At 37.8% G+C, this 16,040-nt stretch overlaps 1 protein-coding gene across 44 annotated transcripts in view; it reads left to right on the forward strand.

Moving 5' to 3' along the window:
• LOC122801915 (ABI family member 3 binding protein) overlaps window positions 1-16,040 on the forward strand; it is a 3,486,228-nt gene that overhangs the window by 2,235,175 nt on the left and 1,235,013 nt on the right. For 41 of the 44 annotated variants that reach the window (XM_044071601.1, XM_044071602.1, XM_044071604.1 and 38 more), the window contains 2 exons: window positions 12,052-12,132; window positions 12,726-12,800. In XM_044071601.1, coding sequence (XP_043927536.1) covers window positions 12,052-12,132; window positions 12,726-12,800 — 156 coding nt within the window. The remainder of the gene's footprint in view (window positions 1-12,051; window positions 12,133-12,725; window positions 12,801-16,040) is intronic. The other 3 variants (XM_044071614.1, XM_044071627.1, XM_044071634.1) reach the window with 1 other exon arrangement.

Below are 16,040 nucleotides of genomic sequence, written 5' to 3' on the forward strand. Positions count from 1 at the left end.
GGTATTTCGTCTCCAGTTAAGGCCATTCTGGTGGCGGCTCATAAACCATCTACCAGGAAAGTTTACCGCAGTAAGTGGAAACGATTCTCCATTTGGGCGGAGCGGCAAGGTCTAGACCCTTCACAGTTCCCCTTCCTCTGGTGCTTGACTTTCTAACCACTCTTTTTAATGATGGTGCCAGCAGTTCCACGGTCAAAGTGCAACTTGCGGCAATTTCTCACTATCATATTGGTCAAGACTCCAGTCCACTGATGTCTGCCAAATTGTGTAAGATTTTCCTAAAAGGTACCTTTCTCCTCAGACCCCCTGTAAAGCAAGTGGTTCCTCCTTGGGACCTTTCTCTGGTCCTTCAGGCCTTGACCGCTCCCCCCTTCGAACCTGCGGCTACGGTAGATCTGAAATTTTTATCTTTCAAGACAGCCTTTTTAGTAGCCATTACCTCGGCCAAGAGAGTTTCAGGACTTCAAGCCTTATCCGTCAAGCCTCCTTACTTGGTCTTTCATCCGGACCGTGTATACCTCAGGACCAACCCGTCCTTTCTTCCTAAGGTAGCTTCTGAAGCAAATATTAATCAATCCATTAACCTCCCTGTTTTCTTTCCTAAATATCAAAACAAAGGTGAATACAAGCTACATTCCTTAGATGTCACAGGCAACTTAGATTTTATCTGAACAGGACAGCTGGTCATAGGCAATCTGACCAGTTGTTTATTTCCTTTGCTAAATTCAATTTGGGTAAACCAATTTCCAAAGTCTCCTTATCACGCTGGATTTCGCAGTGCATTTTATTGGCTTATCAAGCTTCTGGAAGGCCCGCACCGGAGGGAGTACATACCCATTCAACCCGGTCAGTTTCTACTTCAGCGGCCTTTAAAGCTAGGATTCCTCTGGATGATATTTGTTCAGCAGCCACTTGGGCTTCATCTCATACCTTTATCTCCCACTACAAGTTGGATATTACATCTAGAGGTAGAGCATCCTTTGGCTCATGGTGCTCGAATATCCTTCCATGATGGCCACCCAAGATTCAGGTAGCTGGGGACTCTGTCCCACAGGTTGCAGACAAATGAATCTCCTACTTCAGATTTAGAAGTTGTGTACTCACCATGACGTTCCATCTGAGTAGGTGTATTCATTTGTCTGCAACCATCCCGCCCTCCTATCCCCCTGGCCTTGTCAGTTTCCTGCATATTATGTGTTACCCTTTTTAGGGTATTTCTATTGTTGGCAAACTCAATCTGAGGTCATGTAGGGAGAGCAGGGCATTATGGGTGAGGGGAGGAGCTGAGAGCTCGGATCCATAGCTGGAAAACCATGCCGGTTCGGATCCGATATCGGATCCATGACCCACAGGTTGCAGACAAATGAATACACCTACTCAGATGGAACATTATGGTGAGTACATAACTTCTAATTATTCAGGCAGGCAAAGAAACACCATGAGCTGTACTTTTAAGCTCATTGCATGGCTGGATAAATGTAGGAGGGTGGTAAATGATAAGGGAAGCTGCAATGAACATGCAGCTAACAGGTCTAAGTCCCTTCTGTGCTTGTCAAACTCAAATGACCCAAAAGGCATAGTAGGGATAAAATTCGCCTTTATCATATGATTAGTTAATAGGTACTATCCAGTCTGTTTCACCTGAAGCATGAGACCAAGACTGGTGGTTCAAGTAGGAGAAAGGGTAGCAAAGATATCTTCTACAGCAAATGTAAAGGTCTTGCTCGGCAACACTTTCAATCTTGTACATGGTACAGCTATGAGAAAGTGAAGGAATTTGTAGTCCAAAGGGGACTCAGAAGTTGATACCCACTGATGTCCCCTCTGTCAGTTGATGAGATAGAAGTACCACTCTGCAAGATGACAATGCAGAAAAAAATCTAGCCTGAATGGAATTCTAATGGACTGTATTTACATTAGTGTGATAACCAAGATTTTGGTTGAGGGACTTTACTTGTGTCCTGGGCATATGCCACTATTTCTTCAGTTTTCTAGTCCCATTTAGTGAAATATTATAAAGAGTCAATTTCTGTGGGGTAGTATGGGCCTGCAAAAGGATATAAAAAGATAAGGGTGTCTGTCCAGGTAAGGATTGTTTTTTGAAGGGTATATCACATGGACATATATACCACTGTTAGACCAATGATGTCAGAAAACTGATGCCATTTTGGTAATAACCATCTTACACTGAGTTGACCTTATTTATTGAATGTTCTCTTAGGATTTGACTTTCCAGAGGAATTTATAAAATCATTGCAACAGTTATTTGTGGTTAGGGCAGCCTATTGTATTTTAGTTTATAAGTTATAATATTTTGGGGATAATATGGTGCATCAAGAATGCCTGTTCTCCCTTTAATATTTTGTATTGTCTGTGGAACCTCCAGTGGAATGTATCCATATTGCAGTAATGAAGTCTGTGGTATACAGTTACAGAGACAGTTCAGGACTAGATTCATTTGTTCACAGATAGTGTAACATTTTCTTTTCTATGTGCCTCACATCTGATTCAGAGTACAAAAGACATTTGTGGGTTATACTTGAATACATATAATAAAAAGATTATTGTTAGGCTTTGCCAGTCCATCATGTTTAGATTCAGATGGATCAATTGTTTAATTAGGTCTTTGTATGTGCAGTTAGCATCCAAGAGTGATTTTTACAGGGATCTAATTTGGAAGACATTACAACTAATCTGTTAAAGGGTCAGCAGTTGTGTTGTAAATATTACAGATGGGAGGGTTGGATTAGTATTACTTTGTGCAACAGTAACTATTATCCCATATAATTTATTCTCTTTCCGTATTAATATCACTTGCATTGAATAACTGTTATTCTGACATGGAATAACGTAATGGTGAGAAAATGATGAAATGTCTGTCAGCTGCTCGTAAATTGAAATGCCTGCAGATTGTCACATTGTTGGAAATCAGTATTTCCATATTAGATTTATATGCATCAGCCTCACTGCTGTTGCTAATGTTACAGTGCATCATGGGGCAAAACATTTCCTTGGTGACTAAATTTCAGTTTGGAACCATGACATTTGCAGACCTACTCAGAAGAATCTAATTAGAATCTAGTTAAAATGATTTTTGGGCATGACAGACACCATCTTAAGGATATCCAGTAGATTTATGTGGCAGAATATTTTCCTACCAAATGTGATCACCTTTTCATGAGTTATAGATTCATATGGGTCAGAGGTGTTGCCATATGTTGACCCTTGGTAGCTACTATATTGTACCTTAAAACTCCTATCTCATAAGTGTTATGACACTATTATGCCTACGAACAGTTAATACAAATTAATTTGGTAAGATTTTTAGCACTAGGGTCATTATCATATTATGGTAGTAAGGGGATCTGGTGCTGTGGGAGGACCCATTGGTGGGAGCTCAGCAGCATCACTATGTAGATAGTATCATACGGGGTTCTTGTGGTAGCAGGACTACCTGCACCCTAGGGAAATCTGCTGCCTTTTAGTTTTTTAAGCACAATGCAAAGAAGCTGTTTTTGTTTTATAATGCAGTGCTGATATGCTATTGGAATCTGTATGCTGATCAACATAGCAGTGAAAGAGGACCTCTACACTGGCAAGTACAACACCATCTGAAGAACACCATGTACAAAAGTGTTTTCTTTACCATTTTTAGGTAATTCACTCTTGTCATGTAAAGGAGGGTTTTTGATTCAAAAATACACAATGTTTGCTTTAATTTCTTCAGTGGAACTATATTTATTTAATTTAGTAATCTTGTGCTTGTATTACCTGTACGTATTCCAGTTGTCCTGGTACTTCCTGATTCTGAGTCATTTGATCATGCATTTTGATGATATGCTGGAGGGATAAGCATCTCATAGTGGGTGTGTACATTTTCTGCAGTCTGCAGCAGATTTCAACACATAAACTGGCGCGGACTGCAGCACAGTCAGTCTGTCAAGTCAGACAGTAAATAAATAACTATATGGTAAGAAAAGAGAAATGGAGATGATATGATTCCTAGTAGCATGCATAGTATTTGACATAAAGTGTAATAAAACAAATGTAGTGTCATAGTAAATAATTGTCTGTCTTAGGTAACTACTCCTAGTAAGAAAGTTTGAGATATGTGAATCTTTTCAGTGATAGCTAACAGTAATATACATTTGTATGCATTATACATCAACTGAATTAGTGCTTGAACAATAGTTATTCGTTGAACTTTCCTTAGCAAATAAAAGTAACAAAGCCTTAAAAATATGTGTAATCTCATTGACATATACAATACCAAATAATACAGTATTTGATGTAAAAATGTGCTAATTTTGCTATTATTTTTTGATAAGGAAGGCCCCTTAAATTTGTTTTGAAGTTGAAACTCCTGCAATAGCATCATGCAGAACTGAGCCCACAATGCCTCACTACCTAAATTAATATATATACTAGTTGGTATGGGAGTTCTAACCCAGCACGTAATGCGGAGCTGTGATGAGCTTTATGTGGCAGGTTAGCTGCAAATCTATTTGTCTTATTGCATTGCTCCATTTGTGATTTAAGAGCAATCTGGATGTTAGTTAAAATAGACAATTCATAGAGAATAAGAGAAGAAATGGTAAAATATAAGAGTTAGCTAGGGTAATTCTACTACAAGGAGTAAGGATTATTTTTATTTATTTATTTATTTTTGTTTCTTGTGCAGCCATGGTGGTGCAGCGGTTAGTGTCGCCACCTCACAGCAAGAGGTTCTCCGGTTTGATTCTCGGCTGGGGTGCCTTCTGTGCGGAGTCTGCATGTCCTCCCTGTGGTCACGTGGGTTTCCTCCGGTTTCCTCCCACATCCCAACGACATGCAGTAGGTGGATTGGACACACTAAATTGGCCCTATGTGTGAGTTTTGTGCGTGTGTATGCCTTCTGTGGAAGGTTGGGTGCCGGGCTGGCAATTTGATACTGTAAACCTCCATTGCCAATCATGAGCGGACAGTGATCCACTGTGGCGACCCCTAACCAGGAAAAGCCGAAAGAAGAAAAATGTATTTTTGTTTCTTGATTGCTTTTTACAGCAAGCCTAGCTTTTGATGATGTTTTTCTCATACAGTTTTGTATGTGAAGATCAAACTTGTAAGTTGTCATCTATGGTGACTCCAAGCAATTTGATATGGGTAACTATTTCAATAGCTGTATTGTTTAGAGAGGTAGTGTAGAAATTACTTTTAGCATTGACATGGAACTTAGGAAAAATAGTAGTAGCTTAGTCTTTTTGGATTTGAGTAAAAGTTGGTTTTGATGTAGCCACAGTCCAACTGAGTTGAAGGCATCTTGTGTCATGGATTGTAATAGCAGTGGGCTGTCAGATGCATAAATGAGAGTTGTTATCTGCATACTGAATAAGACAATCTTGTTGAGAGGAGGTATATACGTTTTTGATGAAAATGTTAAAGAGCAGTAGACCAACAATAGAGCCTTGAAGAACACCTGTTTTAATTAGGAGAAAAGGAGAGAGACAGATACAGAGGAGAGACATATAACAGAGATGAGATCATGATTATAGCAAACAGAGATGCTAAAACTATCTTTGCACATGGTCTTTAAGCTACATCATTGGGACCAGCTTGTAAGCAGATGGTATAGTGCTTGTGAATCACATACAGTTCTGTGGAGTCATTTGTATGTGTATTCTGTGCACAGAGCACAGTGGCTGCACAATAGGTAAAACTGCACTTTCCTTGTGTTTAGCACCTTCTGTGATTTGCATAGGGTTTCATAGAGTGTTCTATAATATACCAACCTTAGTCTGTGGTGCACATGTCTTAGGAATAGTACATGTTGTCTTCTAGTACAAAGTGGATAATGTTCATTCTTCACAGTTTATTCTAGTCCTGCTGATATATATATATATATATATATATATATATATATATATATATATATATATATATCTGTGCACTTCACTATCTCTAAATACTGAAATCTTGAATCAGTATCTCGAGACTAAAATATCGAAATCCAATAACTGAATCAGGAAATGTTGAATCAGCGGTTGTGGTTGCGCTGTGTTAATGGATAGCTGGAGATTCAGGTAAGTGTTTATATTTTAAGGGTTTGGGGTAGGGATTTTAGTGTATGTTAGTGTTTTGGGAAGTTGTAGGTATAGGTTACAGTATGTAGTTAAGAGTGTGAGTGTGTAAGTGTTGAAAATGGTGGTGTTTGTACGTATGTGATGTGTGTTTGTGGGAGGGGAATGTAGTGTGTGTAGTGGTGGGTTTAGTGTCTTTGTCTTTTTAGTGCAACCTCAGAGTTAGTATATATAAGTAGCGGGGGGGGTGCCCCCACATGGGGGGGTGCAGGGAGGCTTGCCCCCTGCTTATATATATAGGGTAAGTTAGTGTATTTGTGTTGTGTTTTTGTGTGTTTTGTTTATTTGTTGTAGTGTGGGGAGGAAGGTGTATGTGTGTTTGTTTGTGTGGTGGAGGGTGTATTTAAAAGGAGTGATTTTGAATTTCGTGCTTTTGGGGTTTAGGTATTTTGAATTTTCGGCTTTATAGTCTCGAGATACTGAAATTCGAGGTTTCAGTATTTCGAGATTATAAAGTGAAAAAAATTATATATGTATATATATATATATATATATATATATATATATATATATATACAACCACTGTCAATGACAAAAGTTATTAATATAGATTTTTTGATCTTTATAGATTTTTATAGATTGATGTATACAAAAGTATTTATTATTTTTGAGTAGTTATACATATTATTGCTGTTATTTATTTGTGGGTATAAGTGAATATGTCTTTAAATAGATTTTTTTGGTTTGACACCATTTGATTGGATTTTTTGGATCATGTGGGATGTATCGTGACTATTTAAAAATTTTTTGTAATATGAATTGTCATTTTCTGACGAAGTTCATAGAAATTAAAAGTGGACGAAACGCGTAAAATATTTGGCTCAGAAAACTTTTGTCATTGACAGTGGTTGTGAGTTTGTTCTAAAGTTTACTCGTTTTTCATCAGTTTCAATACTTGTGATTCCACTGATATGGCAGGGGTGGATTCGAGCCAAAACGTTTTATTGGATATGAGCACCTATTCGGTTCCCGAGTCGGGGGTGAGTCTTAGTGAATTTATCGTTTCCACTATCAAGGAAGTGGTTTCCGAGACGATGGCCCGGCAGATGGGAGCAAGTGCGAGTAGTAATAGTCCCAAGATTCATTCATTAAATCCAGGAAGTAACGTGGAAGCGGGCTCCTCCAATGGTAAAGCTGATTCAACTTCCACGGCATCCAGACAAGTCAGTATGGTTGCGTCTGCATTAAGTGGGAGCGTTAATGGCATAAGAAGTTCTGAACATTTCTGTGCTGGTTCTGTTGGGAAAGAGAATGTTACTGAACAGACTTTTAAACCGACAGAGAATCCTTTTTCGTGTATGGTACAAACTGACAACAACGAAAAAGTAAGTGAAACTACTGACAGTAACTCACTCAATGATATTGTATTGTTGAAGAACGAGATACGAGAACTTGAGAGAGTTTGCTTGAAATGTGTTTCACTACAATTGGAGGTGTTTTATCTCGAAGAGAATATCAAATTGAAGTGTGTTCCATTTGGTTTGAGAACATTTAAGTTTCCGAACTGTGTCTCCTTAGGAGATCCACTTTACATTCAACTTGTGAATTTGTTTAACAACACCGGTTTGGCGTTTATGAACGCCTTGGTAGAACATTACAAAGTTGAACTTTCTGTACTAAAAGGGAAAGCTGAAGGTTTGGACGCTAAGATAAGAGCGTCCGAAATTTTTGGAGATATGACTACCTTGTATTTTAGTATTAATGCTAAGATAGAGAGACACAGAGCATCAATAGTAGAGAGAAAGCGTAAGAAAATAAAAAGAGACCAAATGGCTTACAAAACCAACACAGCTTACCCTTTGAAACACACTAAGGGTAAGAACAAGAGTGCACCTTCTGCTATTAATATGGCAGTACTTGAAACATCACGACAAGAGATACAAAGTCAGTATAATAAGGACAGTAATGGGTCAGTCATTAATTCTATTCAGAATGACACAACTGTTTGTGTTACTAAGTCTAATAACAACAAATCTGACTCTAACTGTTCAGCTAACACTTCTTATTCTCAAGTCGTTTCCACTAATAGCAAAGCTAGTCCTTTTTTAGTGGACAAAAACAGAAACAAGAAAACACCGAGATGGTCCGGCAAGGTCCAGACCAGAAGCAAGGCAAAAGGAAAGAACAAGAGAAGGAATTAAGTTACGGCATTAATGTCTGTAACTTAACAGAAGAGACATTGCCTTTTGAAGTTACTTCTTTGTTAAGAAAAGGACTTTCTTTTATTCCTTCTAATCATGTCAATATTCCTAAATTAATTGTGGACTTTAAGTTATATTTAAGGAAATTAAACCTGAAGTTCATTTTTGATGGTATGGTTGACAAAGTAGTTGTAGACGGTGGGTGTAGCAAGAAAAGTACATTTAATCCTTTACTGAATTCAACCTTAAATGTTTTTGGTAGGATTTGTGAAGATGAATTTAGGAAAATGGGTATTAACAAAAGTTCAATTTCCAACTTGTCCAACTCTGAAGTTGAGGCTCTTGATTTCTTAATTAAAAATAGAGATCTTAGAGTCATGAAATCCGACAAAGGTGGTACGTTGGTTATTATGAAAGTCACTGATTATATTGAAGCGATGAAAACCTTATTAGAAGATGAGGCTAGTTACAAAGTGGTAACTAACCAAGAGATTATAAAAAGCTTCTCAAAGGTTGACATTGTGTTGTTTGACTTATTAAGTCAAGGTAGCATTACTTATTCAGAATATGATTTTCTGTTTACTGAATACCCTAAACTTGCTTGTCTATTTGGTATACCAAAATTACACAAAATGACTGATACATTACCATTTAGACCTATAGTTTCTGCAGGTTTTTCTAAAACTGAGGCAATTTCTATATGGCTAGATAATATTCTAAATCCCATAGTGCAGAAGACGAAGTTTTATTTAAGGGACTCGTGGCACCTTTTGGAACTGTTAAGTACAGTTCAAACACAGGGATTTCCTTTTCATTTTGCATCATTAGATGTTGTATCTCTATATACTTGTATTGATCAAGTTAAAGGGGTTGAAATGTTAAGAGAATATTTATCTGGTCATACAGTTTTGAGTAACAACAAGGTCAACACTATTTGTTGTCTAATGGAGTTAGTTTTGGACAACAATTTTTTCAAGTTTGATGGTATACAGTATAAGCAAATCACAGGTATAGCTATGGGGTCAAGAGTGGCACCTAGTTTTGCCAACTTAGTGATGGCCATGTGGGAGTTACTTTTCTTGGAATCACACCCTTTGTCTAAACATCTTCTTTTCTACAGACGATATATAGATGATTTATTTATTCTGTGGAAAGGTGACCACAGTTCATTCAACATTTTTGTTGAATATTTAAATCAGTCCACTGATTTTTTGAAATTTACTGTAGGGTATTTTGGTGAAACTCTGGATTTTTTAGACATACATTTGAGCTATAATATTGAATTAGGTCAGTTTGAGAGTAACATTTATAGAAAATCTAGTTTCACAAATCAATACCTACATTTTGATAGTTTGCACCCTGATTTCATAAAGCGTGGAGTTGTGAAGGGGCAATTCATTAGATTGAGTCGGCTCACTACTAGTGATGCCATTTTTTCAGAAGAGGCAATCAAGTTGAAATGGTTTTTCATTGACAGGGGATATAAGGAAGTGTGGCTTCACAGTATATTTAGTGAAGTCCTGTCTTTAAGAGAAACTAAGGCTATCCCAATATTGCACAAGTCCATTAATGTAGATGTAAGTCTTAAGACTGACAACGTAGGTCCAGTTTTCAAGCTAGCTTTTCCTATTCCCATCACTGATGAGATGGGTATTATCAGAAAAATTATTTCTGATAATTGGAAGGTTATTTTGGGTAATAAGGACCTGAGTGTAACAATAGGGAAGTCACCATTATTTACATATAAAAAGATTAAGAATTTAAAGATGTTGTTGGAACAAGAAGTTCTTAGTGTTAGTAACACATTGATTGATGGTACATTCCCTTGTCAAAGTTGTAAACAATGTAGATATATTTCTGGCACTAGTTCAGTGTTTTTTAAACATTTAAGAAAGGAATTTTTCACTAAGGGGCATCACACATGTAAAACTAAGAATGTGGTGTATGTCGCCTTGTGTAATTCCTGTGAACATTTCTACATTGGTAAAACTATTAGAACATTAAATAAACGTATTTATGAACACTTGTTAGCCATTAAAAACAAAGACTCGACCAATGCCCTAGCAAAGCATGCAGGTGCTTGTATTGATTTCAAGAAATTTACTTTTTCAGTTTTAGAAAAAGTTAAGGACGATTTATTTTGTGGAAACTACAAGATAAAATTGGAATGTAAAGAAGCCTTGTGGCAGATCTTGTTAAATGCAGACAAATATCCTGGGTTAAATGAAGCCATAAATATAAAGTGTTTCTTACAGGCACAGAGGTTATAGTGAGAGACACGTATATCCGTTGAAACAGTCATACACATTAAAACAGTTAAAAACATATGTATACATATTTAAATATAGATTTTTTGATTTTTATAGATTTTTATAGATTGATATATACAAAAGTTTTTATTATTTTTGAGTAGTTATACATATTATTGCTGTTATTTATTTGTGGATATGTGAATATGTCTTTAAATACATTTTATTTGGTTTGACACCATTTGATTGGATTTTTTGTATCATGTGGGATGTATCGTGACTATTTAAAAAATTTTTGTAACATGAATTGTCATTTTCTGACGAAGTTCATAGAAATTAAAAGTGGACGAAACGCGTAAAATATTTGGCTCAGAAAACCTTTGTCATTCACAGTGGTTGTGTGTTTGTTCTAAAGTTTACTCGTTTTTCATCATATATATATATATATATATATATATATATATATATATATATATATACACACACACACACACACACACACACACACACACACACACAAATATTATCATCCTTCACCACATTATACTCATGAGCTCCATTCTGTGCAGCTCTGTCACTTTCCTCCTTTTAGTGCTACTAGAACTTTCCATGAGGTATGCAGAACTAATACAATGCCAGCATCTATGTGAATATGCTGAGCTCCTGGCAAACAGACCAGTAAATCTTCAGAGGCTTAAAACATATTACTCTTCACTTGAGCATCATATGCTTTATTTTACCATAGCTAGCATTCGGAAAGCCAAACAATCCAACACTGACAAAGATTTTATTCTGTCCATCTTAGACTAATGTTTTATTTCAGGCAATCACTTCTCCAGCTGCAGTACCAGATAGGTTCATAGGTAGTTGCTAGATATGCAGTCTGGGAGATCATTAAGGAACCTAGCCTGAATTTCCAGCAGCCCCAAAGCGCTAAGTGATTTGCTGAAGGTCATGCATCAGACAAATGAATGCTAAGGGAATCAAACCCTGTACTACAGAAAATAGCTTGCTAACAACTCTTAGCCTTAATTCTCTATATTACCTGCCAGGCATCCAATGTAGTAACTGCCACAATGGTATGAATAATTAAGTAGTTTGCACAATACATTACACTCTAGTCCTATATTCAGTTTAAGCACCATATTTTAATCAATCAGGTTGAGCTTTTGTCCAGATTTCTGACTCATTTTCTAAGTTAAACTCAGTGAGTTACATTCTTCCACAGGATGTGCTCTTTATGTACTCATTGTGCCAATAAGTAAATAATTTTTATTTTAACCACTTACATTCTTTTGGTTACAAATTCATTTTCAAATGTGGCAAGTAGTAAATCTTGAAGCAAATTCATTATAATATCTCTTAATGGTATTTTACTGTACCAACCTACAAGTTTTCTTAGTTGTTTAAAAGTTGCAATTTATAGGAAATGCAGATTTTTTTTTCAGAAACTGAATAATCAGAGTATGCATTGTTGAGATCTGCTATATTATCTATGTAATGTCTATATTAAGTATCACAATAGTTGACTAAATTGTTCTGCAGATCCACACGGAACACCTCCCAGTGAAATAACAATTAAGCCATTGCCACCTTATGCACTTGTAATGCCAGAAGAAATACAGGGTAATGGCAACCAACTATAATTTTCTTGATTCGTACTAACAGCTTCAGAATCACATCCATTTCTGCAGCAATGTGACCATCAGTACTAAAATTTCTTCACCAAGCTGTTTTGTCTCTTGTGAATGCATTGTTATTTTTATTTTTTTTTTCAGAGTTTTGAGTGTTTCTGTGAAACTAACATGATTATCATACCACACCTGCCAAATACTCCCCATTGAGTGTATTTTTAAAAGTGTTAATTGTCAAATGAAGAATGGGACAGTGTGTTTAAAGTGCTTATGCTGCTTTTTTTCATGGCTTTACGTGTTCATCAAATATTTTCATCTAGGTGTCTTTGGATTATAATTTGTAAAGTAGTTTAAATATTAAGACTTTTTTCTTTTAAGCTTCACTATGTCACATTGTACCTTGAATCTATGACACTTTTCGTTTCATTTTTTTTTTTCACTTTACCTCAAATTCAAGTATAGCAATAAAAAGATCATGGCTCCACATCAGTGTTGCTTCATTCGGCCAAACTGCATGCACGTTGGTACACGTTATCATCACACTTGAACCAGTTACTCATTATAAATAAACTGCCTTTCTTTCAGCTCCTACAGAAACTAAACAAGAAAGTGACAAGTCTACAGTTTCTACCGAAGAAGATATGATAAGCACTTTACCTGGTAACTTGCCTTATTAAGTTTTCCACCAAATTCTCAACTAGTATGTAGATATGAGTATTATGTTTTGTTGCTCTTTTTAGTAGCTGTATTACAGCTACATTTATTTGGCAATGGTTAAGTCATGGAAACTAATAATAATAATACAATATCATTATTTGAAAATTGAAGCAAGATGGCTCATTGTGTGAATTTAGTTCTTCAGATTACCATTATTACACAGTTATGCACATCCTGCCCCATATTATCAATTAAACTAACACATTTTTAACTGAATGAAAAATTAAAACATTCAAGTTTTGTTTGTTTAATCAGTAACAAGAAAGCACATTTCACTGGAAGCTTGGCTTTGGAAACACACGTGAGTCATGGCAGTATTGAGAGAAGTAGCATTAAATATTACATAGCGCATTATCCCTGCTCACTGAGTGAGGCTTCTCTTCCTTCTGCTGTACCCAGCTGTAATCACAGATGAGAGAGCAGCAGAGAAGTGCAGTTAGCACAAATATTGCTTAACACAGGGATAGCACCATTACAGAGATGGTCTGCACCTGTCGCCACTGGGATTCAGGTTACTGGCTAAGGCACTTGCCACCCCTATAGTGCCTTTTTTAGGCAAGTCTCAAAGGACAAAACCACCACCATAACAGATATAAGCATGCAAAATCTGAAAGTAATGCTGCTCAATGCTAGAAATCTAAACCTCAAAATGCACTCTCTCGAGGCACTCCTAAAAATGGAGAACATCGGTATCTGTGCAGTAATTGAGACCTGGTTCAAGGCTCCAGAGAACACCCCTGCAATACCAAGCTACAACTCTTACCACACTTTTCGGCCACCAAACCAGGACCTAAGCACTAAAGGCGGTGGAGTGTCCATATTCACCAAGGATATTCGCACCTCCAGACTAGTTGCCCAACACAATGCATCTGAAATTCTACAGGTGCAACTAACACTAGGTAAGACTGCAATCCAAATTGTAGCTTGCTACAGATCCCCCACCATGCCCCAAGATTCTCACTACACCTTTCTAAACATACTAGATAATATTAAGATACAACCAAACACCCTAATACTGGGTGATTTCAACTAGACTGCCATTCATTGGGAAAACTACTCGGGTGCCAACACCTTTGTCCAACAGTTCTTGGAATTCATAAATTCCAACTCCCTGGACCAGCTAATCCATAGTCCCACCAAGGGCTCAAATATCCTAGACCTGGTCATTACCAACATGGGAGATCAATGCTCCACACCAGTGCCCCCCCCTCATTGGTCAGGTCTGACCATAAGCTAATTACCCTTGACGTCCACATCCCACCCCCACCCCCCAGTAGTGAAACCTCCATAAAAAAACTTCTCCAAAGTCAACTTCATGCTACTCAAGTCAGAAATGACAAACTTCATGACACCCATGCAGACGGGAACTAGAAGTTCGATCGCTGAATCCTACACTAAGGCACTGTATGAGCACATCCACTCGTGCATGAGTCATGCCATTCCAAATAGAACCAAGACGGTCTCCTCCAAAAAAAGGAACTCAATCTGGTGGTCCCCTGCCATAAACAAACTGTACAACAGGAGGAAGAAACTGTTGCAGAAAAGAGGAAAATCCCAGGATGCAAAAAAAAACTCCCTTACCAACCTCAGTAAGAAGCTGAGATCCCTCATAAAATCCTCCAAAGCTAGTTATGAAAATCAAATTGACAAAGATTCCAAGGACAACCGCAAGGCATTCTATAGTTATGTCAAGAATCTAAATGGGAATGCTTAGATCTGCTCTGCGCTACAACAGAATGGCATTAAATATACTGATCCCAAGGATATTGCCAATATCCTGGCAGATTCATTCAGTGCCAGCTTCACCTCCTCTCACCCCCTAAAGGGCCCATCTCAATACCAAAAGATTGCCAAATTCCGGTACTCACGGCCACACAGGTAAAGCACTCACTCTCCAAAGGGCTGTGTACTACATGAACTACAAAATGAACTGGCACCTCACCTAAGTGTCATGTTTAATCATAGCCTCACCTCAGGCTTCGTACCCAATGAGTGGTGCACAGCTACAGTTATCCCACTCCACAAGGGGGGATCCAACTTGGATCCTGGGAGCTATTGTCCCATCAGTCCGATGAGCCTGATCTGCAAAGCCATGGAATGCATTATCATGGAACTTATAAACAAAGACTTTGGCAACCTTCAAACACTGGACCCCACCCAGTTTGGTTTCGTAAAGGGCCGATCTTGTCTCCTCAACCTGATTGACTTCTTCAAATCAGTCTCCAGAGCCGTGAACGAGGATAAGGCAGTCCACACAGCTTATCTGGACCTCGCCAAGGCCTTTGACACTATCCCCCACTCTGGAATCATAGATAAACATACTAAGCTGGGCATTAATCCCTACATCACTCGATGGATTGCCAACTGGCTTACTGACAGAACCCACACTTGTAAAAGTAGCTGACTCAAAATCCAGCTCCAGACAAGTGACAAGTGGAGTACCTCAGAGTTTAGTCCTGGGACCGCTCTTGTTTGGCATCTAATTCTCTGAGGTACAGGCCAGCACTACGGAACTCTGGTTAACAAAGTTCGCAGATGACTGCAAACTGGGAGACATTATTGAATCCCCAAATAATGTAGATATTAAACAAAAGGGCCTTACAGAAACAGATGCTTGGTGCCAGAGCCATGGGCTCAAGCTCAGTGCCAAGAAATGTATAGATGTTATGTGATCCTATCTCGCCTACATTCTGAACTGATGGGCTCGGAGCCGACCCTCGGCTCCGACTCGGCACGCTTATGCTATAGAGCGAGGCCTCTAATTGGCTGAGCTATCTTTATCCCAGGATGCACCACCACTAATCCCCCAGATCTCGTTTGCCGCTATCAAGCTTAGACGTGGTCTCAACATTGGCTGGGCTAAGTACTAGTTATTAGGCTTTTTCCTGTCACAAATTTCCTTTCTTTGAACCCAAAAGCTGTTTTAACAGCTATTGTTGTTATATTAGTGTGTTTGGTGAATTTGTGTTAGTAAATTGATTTTTTAGTCAGGAAGGTTTCCGTTTAGTTAGAGGGGCCTTCCCCTGTTACTTTGCTGCTTGTGTAATTTCTTGGGTCAAGTACCCGTTTAAGTTAGAGGGTCTTGACTCTCTCTCTATCTTTCACTCTTTTTTGTCTGTTTACTGTTAGCGTTTAAAAAAAAAAAAGAAAAAAAAAAAAAATTTTAATATATTTAATTTTTGT

The sequence above is a fragment of the Protopterus annectens genome, chromosome 5.part0 (assembly GCF_019279795.1).
Source record: "Protopterus annectens isolate FY-2018-M chromosome 5.part0, PAN1.0, whole genome shotgun sequence".
Classification (NCBI taxonomy): Eukaryota; Metazoa; Chordata; order Ceratodontiformes; family Protopteridae; genus Protopterus; species Protopterus annectens.